Genomic DNA, 23699 nt, shown 5'->3' with positions numbered 1-23699 from the left:
AAATCTGCAAAGTCGGCTAGTATCTTGTCCAAAAAGAAAGAGGGAGGCAGTTTTGTACGGAACTGACAGAAACGGTATTTTGTACAAGGATCACATGCCAAAATGTCTGCTGGTGCTTGTAGCTACTCGCAGTCGCAACCTGAACCTGCATCAACATTTGACAGGATGAAACACAGGGTCCTGACTGACTGAACAAGTAGGTCATAGAGAGGTGATTGATGGACTCACTTAGTTGAGAGACGGTGATTATTAGGTCAACACGATCCTGTTGTAGATCAGGACTACATGTTTGATTTCTGTTGCCCGACGAATACAATGAGAGGAATTTCAGAGACAACGCTGCTATATAGACACACGCTGCTGTGTCACGAACCTCCCTTTGATCAATAAAGTACAACTCCACGTCAATCCAGCTTGACTAGTAGATCTAGATCTAGACAGACTCTAAATTATCATCACATGATAACTAAGCATGCACACAAAAGCACCTAAAGTGACTTATACACCACACAAGCACACCTATTACACACACATTGCTGCTATTTACACTATAGAATTATCTTTTTTTATAACTTCTTTTATTTATCCACTATTTTTACCTTGTATTATATAGTTTGTATAGATCGTTGTATATTGTTGTCTACAAATCTACTACGACTGAGGAGCCAATAAAATAATGTGAATCTGAGATGTTCTGCGAATCCCCCTGCTCAGTCAGAACAGCAGCCTGCTAGTAGCAGTCATCTAAAAGGAGAACAGGGAAGTGGACAAAGTTCCCTGAAACGGTGATCATGTGTGTGAAACTGAAAACGGAGAGTTTAGAGAACTGCACAGAGCAAGGCCTTCCAGTCAGGAGAAGGAACAGTGGGATTTCCAATCGCTTATTTGTACTCTGTTTCATGTTTTTCTGTGAGGGACTGTGGTTGCCTTGGAGATTATGTGACAACTTGTGTGATGATCGATCATGATGTGAAACTAAGCCACTGACCTTAACATTGTGTCCTCTCCTTCCTTTCTAACCCACCCCACCTCTCTCCCTCTCTCTCTCTTATCTGCCCTGCCTCTGTCCTCCGTCATGTCTCCCAGGTCTGCGGATATCCCTGCTCCTCTCCGCCTTCTTCATGCTGCTGGGGGCGGCTCTGCGGAGCATTCCAGTCCGTGAACAGTCACTGAGACAGTGGTAAGACTCACATTCCAGTCCGTGAACAGTCACTGAGACAGTGGTAAGACTCACATTCCAGTCCGTGAACAGTCACTGAGACAGTGGTAAGACTAGGGATGGGAATCGAAAACCGGTTCCCGCTGGGAACCGGTTCCTAATTGGCCGATGCCTGGAACCGTGTGCCTCCCGTGACTTTCGATTCCCTTATCGCTGCCAGGTTTTCAAAACAACGTTAGCGTTAGCATGTAGCCATGGCAGACTTATTTGATTCCTTAAGGGCTCGAAATTGCCTGGATTTTGGTAATATGCTCCCGAAATGCTCCCGCTGTTTGGCTACTTCTATGTGCAGTGAAAACTACTTGAATGCTTTATAACCTAGTCATTGATTTAGGTCAGGGTGAGCTAAAATTAGCCGCGGAGCTAACGCTATCTAGCGTGAGCTAACGCTATTTAATCAAGCTCACAAAGAGAGATAAACAGCTGACAGCGGATAGTACAGGTACAAATACAATAAAACAGCAGGTGGGGGCTGTTGTGTAAACCTTGTACTCTTTAGTTCACATATAATAGGAGCTGCAGTGTTTATTTACAAGTCTACACTGTAAGCCAGGAAGTACCATGGTGGTGCAACATACAAATGTGTCCGTGTAGCAACACAAGCCAATACCTTAAAGGACAGGGGCCCGGGGAGGGAGCTGTGTGTGTGTGTGTGTGTGTGTGTGTGTGTGTGTGTGTGTGTGTGTGTGTGTGTGTGTGTGTGTGTGTGTGTGTGTGTGTGTGTGTGTGTGTGTGTGTGTGTGTGTGTGTGTGTGTGTGTGTGTGTGTGTGTGTGTGTGTGTGTGTGTGTGTGTGTGTGTGTGTGTGTGTGTGTGTGTGTGTGTGTGTGTGTGTGTGTGTGTGTGTGTGTGTGTGTGTGTGTGTGTGTGTGTGTGTGTGTGTGTGTGTGTGTGTGTGTGTGTGTGTGTGTGTGTGTGTGTGTGTGTGTGTGTGTGTGTGTGTGTGTGTGTGTGTGTGTGTGTGTGTGTGTGTGTGTGTGTGTGTGTGTGTGTGTGTGTGTGTGTGTGTGTGTGTGTGTGTGTGTGTGTGTGTGTGTGTGTGTGTGTGTGTGTGTGTGTGTGTGTGTGTGTGTGTGTGTGTGTGTGTGTGTGTGTGTGTGTGTGTGTGTGTGTGTGTGTGTGTGTGTGTGTGTGTGTGTGTGTGTGTGTGTGTGTGTGTGTGTGTGTGTGTGTGTGTGTGTGTGTGTGTGTGTGTCAGAAGTCGGAGGAATAACAACCTGTTATTCAATAGATTAAATTAGTTTAAGAATAAAAAAATAAATACATTTTAAGAGAATCTCAAATACATTATTTTATTTAAGTGTAGGCTATAGTTAATGTTTTATTTTTTACAGTTTTTGTATTTTTCTGACATGGGGGCTCAACAATAAATGACAATCAGAAATGTCAAGTTGCATGTTGTTATTCTAACCAGCTTAGACCCCTACGCTCTGCATCTTCTGGCCGCCTCAGACCTACTCCTATCCAAGCTCCGGGAGGGTCATCAAAGAGAAGTCGCCTATTCTCAGTCCTTGCCCCACAATGGTGGAATGAACTACCCACCCCAGTTAGGACAGCCGAATCACGTCCAATCTTTCGCCGTCAACTAAAGACGCACTTCTTCAACCATTATCTGAATAAAAAAAAAAAAATCTAACCCTAACTAACCGTACTGTCATGCACTTGTCCTAATAAACTAACCTACACTGTAGCACTCAACACTTTGATGAACATTGTTGCTCAGCTGATAGAGTTGTGCCCTTCCTGATGGCTTGTCGTACAGAACTTGTAAGTCGCTTTGGATAAAAGCGTCAGCTAAATGACTAAATGTAAATGTAGTTCTGTTGCATTTCCAATTGATTTATGTAAATTATAAATTGATCAGGTATCGATAAAGAATCGAATCGATAAGCAGAATCGATAATGGAATCGTATCGATAAAATCCTATCAATTCCCATCCCTAGGTAAGACTCACATTCCAGTCCGTGAACACTGAACAGTCACTGAGACAGTGGTAAGACTCACATTCCAGTCCGTGAACACTGAACAGTCACTGAGACAGTGGTAAGACTCACATTCCAGTCTGTGAACACTGAACAGTCACTGAGACAGTGGTAAGACTCACATTCCAGTCCGTGAACACTGAACAGTCACTGAGACAGTGGTAAGACTCACATTCCAGTCCGTGAACACTGAACAGTCACTGAGACAGTGGTAAGACATGTGAACAGTCACTGAGACATGGTAAGACCTGTGAAGAACAGTCACTGAGACAGTGGTAAGACCTGTGAACAGTCACTGAGACATGGTAAGACCTGTGAAGAACAGTCACTGAGACAGTGGTAAGACCTGTGAACAGTCCCTGAGACATGGTAAGACTCACTCCACCCCTCATCGGAGCCTGACGGTAGGGGTCGACCGATATGGGTTTTTTCAACGGCCGGTACTGATATTTAGAGAGCATCGAACAGTTGATGGCTGATATATAATGCCGATATGTTGTTGTACAACAAATACAACAATTCTATAGTAATAACAAAAGGAAAAGCAGCATGAAAAGAAACGCAACATTCGTAGCTTTTTCATTCTTAGTATTACTCATTATCTTCATATTAAGTGCACAGGGCTCCACAGATGGTCGTTTAAATTATAATCGTTGGTATAAAATGGTTGGTATAAAATGAATTTGGGTAATGCGTCATGAATTTGGGTAATGCGTCATGCAGCTTCAATGGAAACAGGAAATAGTGTTTCCTTAAAACGAGGTTCGTGGATTTATGGTATGGTGTTTTTTTATCTTTTTGAATTGGTTTTATAAAAGAGCATGTAAAATCCATTCTATTCCTCAGCATCATTCTCTGAATAGCCTGTGTGCATTGAGACTGGAAAATGAAATCCATTAGTTAAGTTCATGGCTAGTTTAAATACAGGCCAAATGCACGGAGAACGAAATAGCTCTTCTCAGAGATATTCGGGGGAAATTATTCTCCCGATTCCCCTCGTGATGGAGAACATTCCGCTTTTAATTGAAAGTTGAACATTAAAGCTATTCGTAGTTTTCCATGAAGTGTCACGTTATTCATTGGCTTTTGACTTTAAAAGCCAACAGCTTTTAAAAAATGTTTTTAATTGTTCCTCATTTCCAGAGAGAATCTGAATAAAAAATACTTTATTATCCCTCAAAGGGAAACTAGGTTGACCTAGTTTAACCCTTTCACTACCACACTACCAAAGGGTTAACCCTTTCACTGCGACAATACAGAAGGTTAACCCTTTCCCTACCACACAACAAAGGGTTAACCCTTTCACAACCACACTACAGAAGGTTAACCCTTTCACTACCACACTACAGACGGTTAACGCCTTAAGCTGTAAGGTCCCCCAATTGGGGGGGACCCTGCTGTTTTATCGTAAATCGATCAATACAGACCGTATTAATTAATGTTGCGTTTCTTTTTCAAATGTAGCCAAGAGTAAAGACCCTAACCCTATCACAACAGCAGTCAAAGCAGGGTTCGAAATTAACGGGGGCTTGGGGCATAATGCCCTTGAAAATGGACAAAATGCCCTCGAAAATCAGTTAAGGGGGGCACAAAATGCCCCCGACAGTTTACTAATTATATATTTATCCGGTAATGGCGCGTCGTACGGTTCAGATGACGCGCAAAAAAAAAAAATCATTTGGCGGATGTGAGCACTGGCTGCTGCTGCAGCAGCACTACAGCTGAGCCAGGTGCTAGTCAGTTTGTGTACAAATGGCAAGCACAATCTAAATCAATCTTCATTACGACTTTAAAAACATAGCCATTAACATTACATAGGCATACACACATCTTGCCATAGCGTTAGCAGTTTGTACAACACAACGCACGTTTTAACTATAGAATCAGCCCGCGAGGTAATACAGTCAACGAAATGTTACCGTAGCTACTAGCTAGCAGAGGAGGAAATGGGAGTCTGAGAGGCGGGGTGTTTAAAGACAATGATAGGCGTTTATTCAACATCCAAGAAGGCTAACCTACAACTGTGTTTTACTAACTCCAACCGGGACTATTGCCGCTTTCCCACTGCATGCCATCACCTCCTAACGTTACCGGAGCTACCGGAGCTGATAATAACATTGCCTGAGCTGAAGGTGCGTGACACTAAAATGTCCGTGGGGACCCGGCGCCAACCCATAGATAGTTCCAACTCACCGAATTACGTAATCCACCACAGTTGCACTCAATATTTAAATAATGTTAGTCTAAATAAATGTAGACAGATACATAATAATTTCAAGCAGAACACGAATCTTTCCATTAAGAACTGACAATCAGGGAATTTAAACATGGTTGACATTGTTTTTTTGTGTTTATATTAAAGAAAGGAAAGTCTAGTGCTGGCTGAGCATATTGTTTGTTTGCACTAAGTTAATACTACAAATGTAGCCTATATTTTTCAGTCAGTTCGGTCTTTGTGTGCCAAACATTATTTAAGGCTGTAAACACTGTAACACTGTAAACTTTTTTATTTATTTTTTAATAAATGAGAAGCATGTTTAGATTTGAGTGTTACATTTTTTTTTATAAAAAATTACGTATATCGAACCGAACTGAAAACCGTGACCCCAAAACCGTGATACGAACCGAACCGTCCATTTTGTGAACCATCCCACCCCTACAGTTTATCATAAAAATTCAGTGCCCCCGAAATACAAAAAAAAGCCCCCGAAAATCAATTAAGGGGGGCAAAAAAAGCACTTGAAAAAAAATGTTAATTTCTAACCCTGAGTCAAAGTGTATATTTTCAGCACTACGTTTGTTTACCAATGTTTTCAAATATTTCACTAAATCCAGATTTAACACTGCCATTTGAAAGAGGAGCGTTTCCCCTATCCATAGATGTATGACTGGCCATTTATAGTTCATAATTCAATTTTGAATGTATAATTCAAATGGATTATAATTATTACTGTATCTACAAATCCTTCTGTTTAATCATCCTCCCCTTATTCATTTGCTTAGATTTGTACACTTGATCTCAAGAAGGTGCTGAATGAGCTCAGTGAGCGAAGTCAGAAGAACCTCAATGTTAGCATGGTGTTATTCACCGGCAAAGATGCAAAAAAAGGTAATTTATATTCTCCTTTGTTTCATCACAATTTACTCAAGTCTAGTAACAGACACAATATTTCGGACACTGGGAATGCATTCCCGAGGTCCCTAGATGTTCCTAGATACCAAGAACATGCTAATTGACCTTGTAGAAGGGGAGCAATCTTCCATTTACTTGGGCATGCCGCATGTACCTTTAGGGGCGAAATTTCGGGCTACAACTTAACCTCGGTTCGGTTTTGGGGCCCAAACTCTTTCTTTTATATATTAATGATATTTGTGATGTTTCAAAACTATTACAGTTTGTCTTGTTTGCTGATGATATAAATTTCTTTTGCTCTGGAAATAATTTAAAGGAACTAGCTGAATATATTGTGTATGAAATGACAAAGCTAAAGAAATGGTTTGATGTAAATAAGCTACTAATCTGACTATGTCTCCAGTGGATCAAAATCTTTGAGCTGTGTGAAATCACTGTAACAAAAGTGACAACAATTATAAATTCCTTGAAGAACTCCAAAGCCAAGGATGTGTATGGTCTAAACACTATGCTACTAAAAACTTAATGAATGCTTATCTGGACCAATATCAACAATCATAAATAGATCCTATAGTGAAGGCGTTTTCCCAGGAGCATGGAAGGAAGCTATAATAACTCCCATCTACAAAGCAGGTCAATCCTCTGAGGTAGCTAACTATAGGCCAATTAGCATTTTACCTGTTATTTCCAAAATAGCAGAGAAACACATAGCAGAACAACTAACAAGTCACCTTAGCACCAGCTCTGTTGGACTGCACCCCATGCAGTTTGGTTTTAGGGCAAAACACTCAACAGAGACCGCAATCTGCTTCCTCCTGGAGAATATTAAATCTAAGCTTGATAAGGGGGGAGTTGTTGCAGTCGCATTTCTAGATCTAAAGAAAGCCTTCGACACTGTGGATCATGGTGTCCTGCTCACCAAGCTTTCTCGGTACAACTTCTCCCCTAATACCATCACATACATGAAGTCTTATCTTGAAGGTAGAACTCAGAGAGTAAGGGCAAATGGTGAGCTATCCTCTGCCCTTAGCTGTGGTTTTGGTGTCCCCCAAGGATCTATATTGGGACCGCTGTTGTTTAGTTTATACATTAATGATCTTCCAGCTGTATGCAATAAGTCTGACATCCAGATGTATGCAGATGATACAGTAATTTATGTCCATGCAGAAACCAAGCAGCAAGCTGCAAACAAGTTAACAGCGGTGATGACATCGGTCACTGAATGGTTGACTAACTCATGTCTGCATTTAAACACCAAAAAGACTGTTTGCATGTTTTTTACAAAGAGGCTGATGAATACTGTCTCACCTGATGTCTATGTCAGAGGAGAAAGGTTGACAGTTGTATCCGAATATAGATACCTTGGGATAAAAATGGACTCCAATCTTGCATTTAAAAAACAAATCAAATCGGTAGTAAACAATGCAAAGTTTCACTTATCAAACTTCCGTCACATCAGAAACTCTCTGTCAACAAAAGCAGCAGCACTGTATTTTAATGCCATTATTTTTTTTTAAACTTAAATTTTTATTAACACTTATCGACAAACAACACTTACAGAAAAAAGAAACTAACAACACAATAAGAAAAAATGCAGTGCACATAAATGGTTACATGGGTAGCATGGTTAGTTGTCTGGTTTCACTACAGTTGTTTTCCAGGTACTTAATACAAAGGCTGATTGTGTACCTCCCTTAAACAGGTATAAAAATATAATACCTACTCAAAAATATTAAATACTGACTAAGGCATGCATGTGTGATATGGGTCCAGAGACCCTCCTTGAGCTTCTTTCTTCCCTTATCCTTCGTCCTTTTTTTTTTTTTTTATCAAATTTCTCTTTGCCTTTTGTTTCACCCATATACAAACCACATCATCCCTGAATATTAATATAACACTGTTAAACAGACTTAAATAATAAAGTACAAAAACATAAAACAATTGTAATACCCCAAAAAAAAATAGAAAATACTAACTAAAGCATAGGTGTGTGACATGGGTTCAGAGACCCTCCTTGAACTTCTTTCCTCCTTTACCCTTCGCCCTCTTGTGTTGCATTTGGTTCTTCCTCTGTGATGTCGTTTTCGTTCCCTTTATAATCCTCCCACTTTACCCATCTTTCCCCAAATCTCTTCCTGTAGCCTCAGCATGTGCGTTATCCTCTCCATATCCTGTATCTCCTCTACTATTCCTACGCATTGTGCTATTGTCGGTGGGTCTTCCTTGTACCAAAGTCTCGTTATTGCTTTTCTGGCCGATATCAACATTATCTTTATTAAATATTTGTCCCCCCCTGTATTCCCTCGTGTGTCAGGTCCCCTAAGTAAAGCACCAGTCCCGTTTGTGGTAATCCGTATCCTAATATTCTGATCATTGCCTCCCCTATCTCCTCCCAATACCCCTTCAGCTTCTGACATCCCCAGAATATGTGCGTGTGATTTGCCCCCTCCTTCCCACACATCCTCCAGCATGCTCTTTGTGTTTGTGCATATTTTCCCTTCAACTCTGGAGTTATAAAGAATCTGATTATGTTTTTCCATCCAAACTCTTTCCATATCCTCGATCCTGTTGTTGAATGTTGCACCTCGCATATGTTACCCCATTCCTTCCCTGTTATTCCTATCTCTAGTTCTCTCTCCCATTTCTCCCTTATGTAGTCTGTCGTGTGTCCCTTGCTGGTCATTATAGCCCGGTACAGTGCTGATATTACCCTTCCTTTCCCTCCTTCGTATGCCCTTACTATCATCCTAATTATTCCATTCTGTTCTTCGTCCTTGTCCCCTCTTATTTCTCTATTATAGTAATCTCTAATCTGTAGATATCTGAAGTGGTCCCTGTTTTCTAGTCCAAATTTCTCCTTTAATTCTTGTAATGTTTGCATTTCCCCCTTCTCTATCATTTTGCATATTGCTGTTGCCCCCCCCCCCCCCTCTCCCACCTCCTGAATCCGTGGTCCAACCTCCCTGGTTTGAATCTCTTGTCATGTGCTACCCATCTCAGAACCCCTGTCTGTTTCTCCAATTTGTGTGTTTTTACTACTCTGTTCCATATGGTCAAGGTGCATTTGGTGATTGGATCTAACAGTCCCTCCTTTTCTTTGAATAGTTCCCTATCTCCCACCAGAGCTTGTATCTTGTATCCCTCCCCTTCTTTTTCAATGTCTTTCCATCTTGCCTCATATCTGTCGTTACACCAGCACGTCACTGCTCTCAGTTGTGCTGCATAATAATAATCTTGTAGGCTGGGTACTGCCATCCCTCCCTCTTCCTTTGGTAGTTGTAGTGTTTTATATCTGACCCGTGGTCTTCACCCCGCCCATATGAACCTCGATATCAGTCTGTCCCACTCCCTGAATTGATTCTGTGGTATTTGTATCGGTAGTGACTGGAATAGGTACAGTAACCTTGATAGTATGTTCATTTTAATGACCTCTATTCTTGAATTGAAGTCCAAGGGCATTACTGTCCATCTCTCTAAGTCTCTCTTGATGTTCTGATTTATCTGTGTATAGTTCGCCTCAAACAGTTTCTCCACCCCTCTCGTGATGTTCACCCCTAAGTATTTAATCTTGTCCATGTCCCATCTTATCCCGTACTGTTCCCTAATTTCCGTCGTTGGGGTATAGTTCCATGCTAAGGTCTGTGTCTTTGTCACGTTTAGTTTGTATCCTGAGTAGTGGCCATATTCCTTCAGTAGATCCATCAGTGCCGGGAAGCTCTTGTCTGGTTGCCTCATGTATACTATCACGTCGTCCGCAAATAGGCCTAGTTTATATTCCGTTCCCTTTATCCTTACTCCCTTAATGTCCTCGGTCTGTCTGATCAGTTGTGCCAGAGGTTCTATGAAAACGGCGAAGAGCGTCGGTGAGAGACAACATCCCTGTCTGGTAGCCCTCTCTAATCTGATTCTATCCGTCAAGCTGCCATTCACCTTAACCCTCGCTGTCAGTTCTTGATATAGCGCCTTGATCATCTTCATCGCCCTCCCGTTCAGTCCGAACCTCATCAATGTTTTATATAAAAATGTCCAGCTCACACTATCGAATGCCTTTTCTGCATCTAGGCTAATCAGTACCGCGCTACCACCTTGTTTTTGTATCTCCTCTACTATGTGTAATGTCTTTCTCACGTTGTCCTGTGTCTGTCTCCCTTTAATAAATCCAGTTTGATCTTCATCTATAATGTCTGGCATGAACGTCTCAAATCTCTTTGATATTATCGATGTATACATCTTGTAATCCACGTTGAGTATGGACACAGGTCTGAAACTACTACATAATTCTCTATCCTTCCCTTCCTTCGGTATCGTGGTGATTATGGCTTCCTTCCACGAGGGGGGCATTTTGCCCTCTTCCATCGTGTGTCTGAACGCCGCCCCTAACATGGGTGCTAATTCCGTTCTAAATGTCTTGTAGAATTCCGATGGGAATCCGTCGCTCCCTGGAGATTTGTTGTTTTTAGCTCTACTAATTGCCTCTTCCAGTTCTTGTTCCGTAATTCTTTTATTTAATTCTTCATTCTGTTCTTTCCCTATCGATGGTAACTCTAGCTTCTCCAGATATGCTTCTATTTCCTCTTCTCCCGCTGCTTTTGGCTGTGTGTATAGTTTCTCATAGTATTCTCTAAATGTCCTCTCTATTTCAGCTGGGTCTCTCAATATTTCATTAGTCTTTGTATCCCTTATTGTGTGTATCGTGTAGGGATGGGTACTAGGGGTGGGACGATACATCGATCCAGATCGATACATCGATGTAATTATCAACAATCGAATCGGATCGATGCGATGTAATAAGATCGATTCATATCGATACTCTTATTTTGAAAATCCTGTGGCGAGTCTCATATCCGCCCAAGAACAACAGCAGTAGCTCTGTGTGTGTAGATGTTACAGCATAGCATTCTCCCTTTCTGTGTGTGTGTGTGTGCCCGCGTCTTTGGAAAGACCAGATGAGGTCAGAGGAGTTTGATGTTTAAATGTTATTTAAACATAAACAATATAATACATAATAAATGTAGGCCTATACATGATCATGCAACATCAACAAATTGTTGTAGGAACGGTTTGGGAGAGGGAGGTTGTGAGTTTTGAGTTCCAAAAAATGTAGCTTAAAGTTTAACGCTCAATATATAAAAACGTGGCACTTTACAGTGAACAGGAGGTCTATTTGTATTACAAACAATAGATTGATTTTCCTTTAAATGTCTGGAAGAGCTCAAAAATACAAATGTCAAATGATATTTTCATTACCTTTTTTTTGTTGATCTAAATGTTACTGATTGTGTTAAATGGGCATATGATATCATCTCATATCGATCGCAGGCACCTGAATCTAATCGTATCGTATTGTATCGTGAGAGACTTTGTGATATCGGCAAATATCGTATCGTTGTCCAAAGAATCGATATCGTATCGTATCATGATGAAACTGGTGATTCCCACCCCTAATGGGTACCGAATTCGGTACTTTTGAGGTACCAAACCGAAACACGTCGGTACTACCGAGTATCGAATCAAGCGAGAAACCGGAAAAAAAATAAAAAAAAATAAAAAAAAATATTATTTATTAATTTTTTTTTTTTTTTTTTTTTTTACTTTTTTCTTTTCATGTCAACGTTCACACGCACAATATATGCTTACCTAGGATTTGACTTGATTCAACAACAAAGCAGTCGGAGCAATGACAAGCCGAAAACTGTCGAAATTGTAGTTATTTGAAGTTTGGATTTTTTTTTTACGACTGAGGTAGGTAAATTAAATTTCTTGAGACTAAAGTACCGAACAAAGGTACCGTTGGGTACCGGTATCGATTCACAGGTACCGGTACCGGTACCGGTTCAAATGTGAAAGGTACCCATCCCTAGTATCGTGTTCAACTTCTGTTGTGTCCTAATTCTCCTAGCCAACAGTCTGGTCGCTTTTGGTCCCCCTTCATAGTATGTTTGTTTCATGAACCTCGCTTTCTTTTCTATTTCCGTCAATAATTCCCTATTTATCCTGGCCTTTACTTCTTTGATTTCTCCGAGCGTTTCCTGTTCTTTTGATATCTGGTGTCTCCCTTCTAGCTTCTTCAGCTTCCCTATCAGATTGTGATATGTCTCCGTTCTGGCCTTCTTCAGCATTGCTGTCTTCTCCATCAATTTCCCCCTTATCACCACCTTCAGTGTGTCCCATAGAATGTTCGGATCTACCGCCCCGTTGTCATTTTCTTCCTTATACCTGGCTATCTCCTCCTTGATCTGACTCACCACCCCCTTGTTATTTAATATTCCTACATTTAGTCTCCAGATCGTGTTCCTCCGTCTCCCTTCTAGATCTACTGTCAGATATATGGCACTGTGATCCGATATGTCCGCTACTCCTATTCTGCTCTCCCGTACCCTGTAACTGTCCCCCGTCATCATCAAAAAGTAGTCTATTCTCGCATATGTCACGTGCGGGTGTGAGTAATGTGTGTATTCCCTGTCCATGGCGTGCATCCCCCTCCAAACATCTGTAATTCCCATTTCCGTCATCTGAATATTCATATATCTACTGATTGGTGCCCGTCCTTTTCTAGTACTCGTGGTGTCTAGGTCGTGATTCAGTACTACATTAAAATCTCCCGCGCATATCAATATCCCTTCTAGTTCCATCACTATCATATCAAAAATGGTCTCATATAAATCCCTCTCACTCTCTGGGGGTGCATAAACATTCACTAACGTAACCATTTGGTCCTCCATTTTCCCCTTCACCAGAACAAACCTTCCCTCCTTGTCTCTTACTTCCTTGATCAATTCAAATTTGACTGTTTTTGATTAACGTGATTACTCATCTCCTCGGGTTCCGTTTAAAGGAACTATAGTATGCATTTTCATATCCAAATCTCTTCAGTTTCTCATGATCCTGTGCTACCAAATGTGTCTCCTGCAGAAAAATCACTTCCATCTAACTTTTTTTACATTTCAACATCACTTTGCCCCTCTTTATCGCATTATTCATTCCATTAACGTTTAACGACATCATTTTTATACCTTTAACCATTGTCATCTTTCTTCTTCTTTCGTATGTCAGTCCCCCCCATGTCACATTCATTCCCCCCTCCGGTTGTAGCCTCCGCTCTCTTCACCGAATACATATAATGATTAACATAAATAAAAAACATAAACTTTACATAAAGTGCTCCCAAGGCGTTCGGGGGGTCCCTGTGTCCCCCCCTGTCCCCTGCTGGTGGGTGAGGAGTAATTGCTCTCCTAGTGAGAGGCCTCCTCCTGACGGCTTGGGGGTTTGAAACCTTTGCCCCCAACCGCTCGTCATATTTGTCCAGCATTCTTACTGTTTTTACTGCTGTCGTGCTCCTGGTCAAAAGCGTTCTCCTTCATTCTGAAAGACCCCCATTTCCTAGGTCCCCCTCAATGCGGCTCGCATGTTCCAATGTCCCTCTTTCCTCCCAAACCCGTGTGTGGTGTCTTCTGTGTACCCCTTTTTATTTTATTTTCCTCCTCTCTATTTTCTATGTGATGTCTGTTTATCCCCTTAATCCCTACCAACTGTGTTACTCTCAGCGTGTGTCTATGTACTTGTTTCAATATGTTCTGTGTTCCGTCTATCATACCTAATTATATTTCCATTTATTTCCTCCGTCTGCCTGTGTATTATGTGTTCATGTATACATTATGTTCGTTCCTATATCCTGCCTCTACCTGGGAATGTGTGTTTATGTATATGTTATTTCAGTTTCTATATTCTGTCTCTATTTGGATAGTTTCTCAATCTCTTGTGCGTGTACTCATCCGTTCGTATCCTCCCGCCTCCTCTCCCCTCCTTCTCCGTCTCTGGCCTCCTCGTTCGTCTCCGCCTTCGGTCTGTCACGTCTCACTTCGGCCTTCTCCTCTCTCCTCCCTCCTCTCCCGGGCCTCGATCTCCCACTCTGGTCCATCTGCGTGCCCCCTCCAATCTCTGCTGCAGGCTCCGCGTCTGGCCCTCCTGTCTCCTTCCCTCTCCGTCCTCCGCCATCTGCATCCCCCGTCGCCTCATTTCCTCCGCCGCCTCCCGCGCCGTCGCGTATGTCACCGTTCCTTCCTTCCAGTGGATCCTTAGCGAGGTCATGGGTGACTGGAATTTCATTCCGTTTTCTTTCAAAATTCTCTTCAGTCCCGCGTAGGACCTGCGTGTTATTGCCACCGCTGTCGAGTAATCTTGATCAAACGACAGTCTTTTCCCCTCGATTTCTATCTTTTTGGTCCACGCGGTTCTGAGTATCAACTCCTTAATCTCAAACCTCAGAAAGTTAATAATCACCGCCCTCGGAGGTCTGTCCGGTTTCGGTCTCGGAGCCAACGCCCTGTGGGCCCTCTGTATCTCCATTTTTTCCAGTCCCGTCTCCTTCAGTTGTTCCTTGATAAGCTCTTCCACATATTGGATCACCGATTCCCCTTCGACTCCTTCTTTCAATCCCCATATTCTGATGTTATTTCTCCGTGACCTCCCCTCCATGTCCGATATCTTTGTCTCCATCTGTTCTTGCTTTTGAATCACACACGTTAACACCTCGTGTATCTCTGTGCTCCATTCCTCCATCTGCGCCGTTCTAGTCTGTACCTCTGTTACGTTACTATCCTGTTCCGCCATCTTCTCCTCCACCCTTTTGATTTCTGTATTCATTTCACCTCTGAAGTCCTCCTGTTCCTTCCTCAATTCCTCCCGTAACTTCCCAATATCATTTCTTATCGTGTCCGAGTTCAGTTTCATGTTCGCCTGCATCGTGTCCGAGTTCAATTTTATGGTCGCCAATATCCCGGCCTGCATGCGCACGGCCCATCCTGGCATTTCCTTGTCTGTCTCAGCCGAGACTCCCCCTTCTTCTGCCTGCTCCTTCTCGGTCTCGCCTCGGGGGTTCTGCTCCGTCGAACTCTCCTCTTCCTGTGAGTTCTCCATTTCTCTTTCCTTCATATTTGTTTTCTCCTCCTTCCTTCTCGTTTGCATCTTCATTTTTGATCACTTTCCGTCACTTTTCGGGTCCTTATTTCTCCGCTTTTGACCAGGAGCCTCACCGCATGCGTGCTACTCTTCCGATCTCATACCGGAAGCCCTTTAATGCCATTATTATGTCACACTTAACATACTGTCTGACTAGCTGGACACAAGCCTCCTGTACAACACTACGATCTGTACAGGTAGTTTACCATCAGGCTGTGAAAGTTCTGGACAGGAAAACAAACAGCCACCACCATTGTTATAGCATAGCAAACCAGAACCTACTGAGCTGGGACAATCTTGTCAAATTCAAAGATGCCTGCCTTACCTATAAAATCCTACATGGCTTGGCTCCTCCCCCCCCCTCTGTACTTTCATAAAACAGAAAGCATCTGCTGACAGATATACCAGGTCTGTAGTCAGAGGGGACTGTGTAGTCCCAAACAGGAGGTCTGCTTTTAGTCAGACAGCCTTTTCCGTGAGAGCAGCCCACACCTGGAACAGTCTGCCAACACAGCTCAGGGAGTATCAAAGTTACATTTCATTTAAAACTAACTTAAAATCATGGTTGAGAGATGGTCAAGTGTGCGACCATTTTAACTGAGGGGTTGTATTTTAATGTATTTATTTGTATGTATTTTAGTGTATTGTAACCTATACTGATTCCTACTGTGTTTTAATTATTGTACTATGTTTTAATTATTGTTGTGCTCATGTCACCTGCCCCAGAGACTACAGTTGAAAATTAGCCAACTTGGCTAAACTGGCATATTTACAGTCAAATGTTCCTTAATATGCACTGTCTCTGTATTTTAAACCAATAAATACAAAAATAAATACAAAATATCACTGAATCTGAAAAAAACGGAATTTATTATTTTTGGCAATCGAAAACTAGATGAAAATATAGTACTGACCATAGATGGAGTTGATATAGAGAGAGTTAATGAATTTCCTTTTCTTGGTGTGATTATGGATGATAAATTAACATGGAAATCGCACATAGCACACGTTAAAAAAAAGTTGTCCAAGAGTATTTTTGTTATGAATAAAGTAAAGGATGTGTTAGAGTATGAGGCAATGAGAACACTCTACTGCTCACTCATCTCACCTTATATCAGTTATTGTGTTGAAGTATGGGGGAATACTTATGGGACTAATATAAAACCATTATATATACTACAGAAGAGGGCTGTACGAATCACACAAAGTGAGTTATCGAGAACACACAAATATATTATTTATTAAATCTAGAATAATTAAACTTGAAGACATGGTTAAGTTTCAAACAATGTTAATTATGTTTAGGGCAAGAAATAATACACTGCCAGAAAAACTACAAAATCTTTTTCATTTAGAAAGTGAGTTTAGTAGGAGAAAATACAATTTTAAACATCAGTTTGCACGTACCACACTTAAACAGATGTGTCCGTCAGTTATTGGTGTAAAGTTGTGGAATTCTCTCCATAGCGAGCTTAAGGGATGTAATAGTGTTTATCAATTCAAAAAAATGTATAAAAAAAAATATTTAGTCAGTATGAAAATCAAATGTGATCTGAATAGTGAGATATTTTCTTTTTTTTTTCTTCTCTTTCTTTTCTTATTTATCATTATTATTATTATTATTAAATTTTTTCTTGTTTAACTGTGGATTGTGTGTTTCTTTTATAATGGTATAAATGATTATTTGTGTAAATTAGGTTGTACGCCGACCATTAAGTAAATACTTGTTAGTTTAGGAATAAGGGGCAGGTAACTATAAGATTTATTCTTCTCCCTGCTCCTTTTGTCCATGGAATGACTATTTATGTAATGAAGAAACTATGATTGTATGATTCCATGTGGCAAATAAAAACTCTGAACTGAACTGAACCTTCTGTAGTGTGGTAGTGAAAGGGTTAACCGTCTGTAGTGTGGTAGTGAAAGGTTAACCTCCTGTAGTGTGGTAGTGAAAGGGTTAATGCAGTATATCAGCAGTACAAAAGGAAAAACACACAAAAACACACGGTAGTCTAAGAGTTGAAAGGCATGCAGCATACTAATCATCAGACGGTGGGAGAACACTCAGCCTTCAGCCAACGGACTGTCTCGCTCAGGCCACTGCAGGCTGCAGGGCCCCTGTCTGGCCCTGTCATTATACAGCCTTGTGACAGTGCAGACAAAGGAGTGTAACAGCTGGTCCTTGTCCTCTGCTGCAGATAGGTATTTATCTCTGCCAGGAGGAGCCTGGAGGAGATGCTGTGCTCAGTCGTATGTGTGTATCTTGTTCGTCGTAAATCAAACGACTGGGCCGGTGAGCCTAATATTTCTGGTGCACAATCATGACTTGTGACATTTGAGCAAGGTTTTGGTGATTCAAGACCTTTTCAAGACCTGTCCTCTAGCGCAATCATGTGCTAACCCTGCCCAGTCTGGCCAGCCGGGAGTGATGAAAAAGTGTGTCCATTTGGAATCCCTTTCCGCTATGTCGTAGGCACTAGCAAGGGGGAGGACCTGGAAGCTGCAGGCACTAGCAAGGGGGAGGACCTGGAAGCTGTACGCACTAGCAAGGGGGAGGACCTGGAAGCTGTGTAGGCATTAGCAAGGGGGAGGACCTGGAAGCTGCAGGCACTAGCAAGGGGGAGGACCTGGAAGCTGTACACACTAGCAAGGGGGAGGACCTGGAAGCTGTGTAGGCATTAGCAAGGGGGAGGACCTGGAAGCTGTAGGCATTAGCAAGGGGGAGGACCTGGAAGCTGTGTAGGCATTAGCAAGGGGGAGGACCTGGAAGCTGTGTAGGCATTAGCAAGGGGGAGGACCTGGAAGCTGTAGGCATTAGCAAGGGGGAGGACCTGGAAGCTGTGTAGGCATTAGCAAGGGGGAGGACCTGGAAGCTGTAGGCATTAGCAAGGGGGAGGACCTGGAAGCTACGCTGTAGGCACTAGCAAGGGGGAGGACCTGGAAGCTGTAGGCACTAGCAAGGGGGAGGACCTGGAAGCTACGCTGTAGGCACTAGCAAGGGGGAGGACCTGGAAGCTGTAGGCACTAGCAAGGGGGAGGACCTGGAAGCTACGTTGTACGCACTAGCAAGGGGGAGGACCTGGAAGCTGTAGGCACTAGCAAGGGGGAGGACCTGGAAGCTGTAGGCACTAGCAAGGGGGAGGACCTGGAAGCTACGTTGTAGGCACTAGCAAGGGGGAGGACCTGGAAGCTACGTTGTAGGCATTAGCAAGGTGGAGGACCTGGAAGCTACGTTGTAGGCACTAGCAAGGGGGAGGACCTGGAAGCTACGCTGTAGGCACTAGCAAGGGGGATGACCTCGAAGCTGTAGGCACTAGCAAGGTGGAGGACCTGGAAGCTACGTTGTAGGCACTAGCAAGGGGGAGGACCTGGAAGCTATGTTGTAGGCACTAGCAAGGGGGAGCACCTGGAAACGGCAAGCTGAGTTAGCAAGGGGTAGGACCTGGAACTGTTTCTTTTGTCCATTAAATTGTCCTCAAAAGATGAGTAATATACGAAAACGACATATGGACATTCCTGACATATTGGAGTAGTTCATGAAGAACACGAAGAGTTGACGTAAAGGTAGAATCTATAATGCTGTCAAACAGCGACCTCTAGGCAAAACCTGGTGGGTATTGTGCTTTGATTGTTTGCTTTTTTGTTTTGGTCTGATGTGTTCGTTGGAGTTTAGTAACTTATTATATTGTCTAGATACTTCTCTTGGCAGAGCCTGAGGTGTGGCACCTATCCCCACTCAATCCACACATCAGACAAACAAATACCAAGATGGGCTCTTTCGCGCAGAGATCGCTGGTTGATGACATTACAGATTCCACCTGTAAATAACCAGTAAAGGAGAATGATGTCTGAGAGGTTTGACACAAGGATGGAATCTGGGTGTCTGTGTGAGATTTGTGTTGCCATATTGTGTGAGACCATCTAATATCCTTCACAGACGTTTTGCACAACCTGGCAGCCCAGAGTGAAACTCGTCAGTGACTGTACTGTCGGCCTCCATTGTGCTTTCAAACCTTTATTTAAACTTGAAAGGCAACTGAGGTTTCCCTCATTTATATTCACGTCGGGTGTACATACAGAAATAAGCATAAATAAATCATATAAAATCACACAGCATATCAAATCATAACAATAAGACAACAAGACAAGGGTAGGCAAAAGCAAGGATAACAAATCAATTAAAACACAATGAGCACAGAACCAAATTTTTTTTGGTTGAATGAAGGATGCCTCTACACATTATATTAAATCAGCATAAAGCTAAATGAAATGTTTTATTTGGTATTCAGTTAGGCTAACCGTCTGTAGTGTGGTAGTGAAAGGGTTAACTTTCTGTAGTGTGGTCGTGAAAGGTTTAACCTTCTATAGTGTGGCAGTGAAAGGGTTAACCTTCTATAGTGTGGTTGTGAAAGGGTTAACATTCTACAGTGTGGCAGTGAAAGGGTTAACCTTCTATAGTGCGGTAGTGAAATGGTTAACCTTCTATAGTGTGGCAGTGAACGGGTTAACCGTCTATAGTGTGGTAGTGAAAGGGTTAACCTTCTTTAGTGTGGTAGTGAAAGGGTTAACACAACCAAAGAGAACAACAACAACAAACATGTTTGAGTTTCTGACTGTACCTCGCTACTTCCCCAGTGCAGTTAATCACCATAGCAGTAAATGCCAAGGACCTTTTCTCCATCCAGATCCACTCCTCTCGTCCCCCTCTTCCAGACCGCTTAACCTGACCTGGCTCCCTGTCCTCCGCCTCCCTCACCGCCTCAGCATATGACACAAACGATCAATTACCCTGATTTTGTTCACCTCAATTTCCTGACCTTTTAATTTAAGGAATTTAACCGGCTCTTGACACGGCTCTGAATCACATGGCGTCTTGCTGCACTACACCTCAGCACAGCTCTCCTTCACACCTCAGCACAGCTCTCCTTCACACCTCAGCAGAGCTCTCCTTCACACCTCAGCAGAGCTCTCCTTCACACCTCAACAGAGCTCTCCTTCACACCTCAACAGAGCTCTCCTTCACACCTCAGCAGAGCTCTCCTTCACACCTCAGCAGAGCTCTCCTTCACACCTCAGCAGAGCTCTCCTTCACACCTCAGCAGAGCTCTCCTTCACACCTCAGCAGAGCTCTCCTTCACACCTCAGCAGAGCTCTCCTTCACACCTCAAGAGCTCTCCTTCACACCACAACAGAGCTCTCCTTCACACCTCAGCACAGCTCTCCTTCACACCTCAGCAGAGCTCTCCTTCACACCTCAAGAACTCTCCTTCACACCTCAACAGAGCTCTCCTTCACACTTCAACAGAGCTCTCCTTCACACCTCAAGAACTCTCCTTCACACCTCAACAGAGCTTTCCTTCACACCTCAGCAGAGCTCTCCTTCACACCTCAACAGAGCTCTCCTTCACACCTCAGCAGAGCTCTCCTTCACACCTCAACAGAGCTCTCCTTCACACCTCAAGAACTCTCCTTCACACCTCAACAGAGCTCTCCTTCACACCTCAAGAACTCTCCTTCACACCTCAACAGAGCTCTCCTTCACACCTCAACAGAGCTCTCCTTCACACCTCAAGAACTCTCCTTCACACCTCAACAGAGCTCTCCTTCACACCTCAAGAACTCTCCTTCACACCTCAACAGAGCTCTCCTTCACACCTCAGCAGAGCTCTCCTTCACACCTCAAGAACTCTCCTTCACACCTCAACAGAGCTCTCCTTCACACCTCAACAGAGCTCTCCTTCACACCTCAAGAACTCTCCTTCACACCTCAACAGAGCTCTCCTTCACACCTCAAGAACTCTCCTTCACACCTCAACAGAGCTCTCCTTCACACCTCAGCAGAGCTCTCCTTCACACTTCAACAGAGCTCTCCTTCACACTTCAACAGAGCTCTCCTTCACACCTCAACAGAGCTCTCCTTCTCACCTCAACAGAGCTCTCCTTCACACCTCAACAGAGCTCTCCTTCACACTTCAACAGAGCTCTTCTTCACACCTCAACAGAGCTCTCCTTCACACCTCAGCAGAGCTCTCCTTCACACCTCAACAGAGCTCTCCTTCACACCTCAACAGAGCTCTCCTTCACACCTCAACAGAGCTCTCCTTCACACCTCAACAGAGCTCTCCTTCACACCTCAACAGAGCTCTCATTCACACCTCAACAGAGCTCTCCTTCACACCTCAGCAGAGCTCTCCTTCACACCTCGGCAGAGCTCTCCTTCACACCTCAATAGAGCTCTCCTTCACACCTCAGCAGAGCTCTCCTTTACACCATAACAGAGCTCTCCTTCACACCTCAACAGAGCTCTCCTTCACACCTCAACAGAGCTCTCCTTCACACCTCAACAGAGCTCTCCTTCACACCACAACGTGGCTCTTAAAACTTGGCCAGTTAGGCACCGCATGGTAATTTCTACACCTGGGCCCCTCGGGATCCTCTTAGCACCTGTGGTTTTTTCCCAGTTTTTTTATTGATTTATTTTTATTTATTTTCTACACGCCGAACAAGTTATTTCCTGGGAAAATAAATGATGGGAGCGTTTCTCTCTGGCATCTCAGTGATCTTCACAAACAGCCACAGGCTCTGGTCTCCAATAAGCGCTGGATGTAGAGAGAGAGAGGCCTCTGCAGTTAAGTGAAGGGGAAACAGGAGTTTCAAAGATTTGCAAATTAAACGGTCTATTTAATATGCCTGCTCTGAGTCGACCGGGGGTTTAGTTGAGAACAGCCCCCCGGACCTCCTGCCTCGGGTAGTTGACCTCGTATGGATCCCTCTGCGTTGCATAATTGGTGCGTGCTCTCGGAAAATCATTGTGTTTTTGTAAAAAAAAAATACGGCGGCCCACCTTCACGTAGCTGGTGGCTGGTGAATATCATGTACCGCTCCGCTCCGAGGCATAGGATACAGAACAAGACGTCTGGACACGATGGAGAAAGCGCTGTTAGAGAGACAATGATATATTACGGGAGGGAAGGATGCCAGCGGCTCTCCCCGGGGAGCGCTCCACCGCTCGTATAATACCCTCATCCACCCCCCCTCATCCACCCCCCATCCCCCTCTCCCATCGGCGTGATTTGTCGTCGGTTGTAGCGGTGAAGTGACTGTATCCTAAATTCATAGGTTGTAGTATTGACTGCTCGCTGGCCCGCTCGGTCTATTCATCACAAGCATTTTTATGGAGTGACTATACTATATAACCTCGAGGTTAGAGGAGGTTTAAAGTCCGACTGCACTGGCCAAGAAATCCTGGAGTCTCTGTTTTAGTGTCGTATAGATTGAACTGTGATTGTTAAAGAATGTAGATCGATGCACGGTCCGATCAATATAAATAAACCTTTATCATCTACAAAAGGTGTGAATTTGTTTCGGCCCAACACGTTGGTAAGAAACGTGCGAGGACACGATAAAATAATTTAAGAGACATTCAAAAGGGTAAGAAGACTATAGCTCAAGCAGATAAAGTAGCCGTGTCTGCCGTATCAAACGACCCACAGATAATTCTGCATCCTTGCAGCAACCACTATGCTGAGCACGTTCCTTCAGCCTGATCCAGCGGATATAGCCGAGGCTAGGCGGTCGAACTCCTTCAGGGTGTATAAAAAGTTGATGACATTATTTTATACCTCGGTGGTCGAGTCAGCCGTCACCTTCTCTACGCTCGGGAGGGGGGGGGGGTATTGGTAACTAAGGCTGATGTAGCCGAGGCTAGGCGGTCAAACTCCTTCAGGGCATATAAAAGGTTGATGACACTATTTTATAACTCAAGTGGTCGAGTCAGCTATCACCTTCTCTATGCCTGGGTGGCATAACTTAGGCTGCACCGATGAGGCATAGTCAATGCGGCTGGCATGATCATTGAGGGAATCCTAACTAATCTTCCTGGCAGGAAAGCCGGGACCATAGTGTACTATATTGAGTGTACCTTAGGAGTTTAACCCTTTCACTGCCACACTACAGACAGGTTTAAGTATCTCCCCATGGGGCTGAAGGGTCAGGCAACCCCCTATAGCCAATTGTGTGAAATGTGTGCAGTGCGTTATTCAGGATCTTTGTCTCTAGATTGATTAGCCCTTAGGAGTCTAACCTAAATAGCTCCTCCTCCTGAGAATTTCCCCCTTTTTTTTTGTTACATAATATAAAATTACAGATTCATACCTTCAAAATAAGCCATCAATTGTCAAATTTGAGACGATAGTTTTCAATCAATGTCCTATCAAACATTCTGGTACAGTCATTACCTATTTGCAGCAGGAGCCTCTGAAGAGAATTCAGTGAATTCAGCTAATGATAAGGGAACTACACTCCTTCCCAGAATTCAATGTGATGTCAATGTTAATTTCAATGACTAATTCACACCATGAAACAAAGGCCCAGCAGGGAACAATTACAGCTGAATGGGGGTATAGTGTGA

At 43.3% G+C, this 23699-nt stretch overlaps 1 protein-coding gene across 1 annotated transcript in view; it reads left to right on the top strand.

Annotated features, from left to right (window-relative positions):
* slc49a4 (solute carrier family 49 member 4) overlaps positions 1-23699 on the top strand; it is a 221850-nt gene that overhangs the window by 15292 nt on the left and 182859 nt on the right. Inside the window, 1 exon segment of the mRNA XM_084309797.1 lies at positions 1087-1180. Coding sequence (XP_084165923.1) covers positions 1087-1180 — 94 coding nt within the window.

This window comes from Notolepis coatsorum (genome assembly GCF_963971535.1).
Source record: "Notolepis coatsorum genome assembly, chromosome: 3".
In the NCBI taxonomy this organism is placed as follows: Eukaryota; Metazoa; Chordata; class Actinopteri; order Aulopiformes; family Paralepididae; genus Notolepis; species Notolepis coatsorum.
Note: the sequence above shows the minus strand (reverse complement) of the source record. Positions and strands in the feature narration are given on the sequence as shown.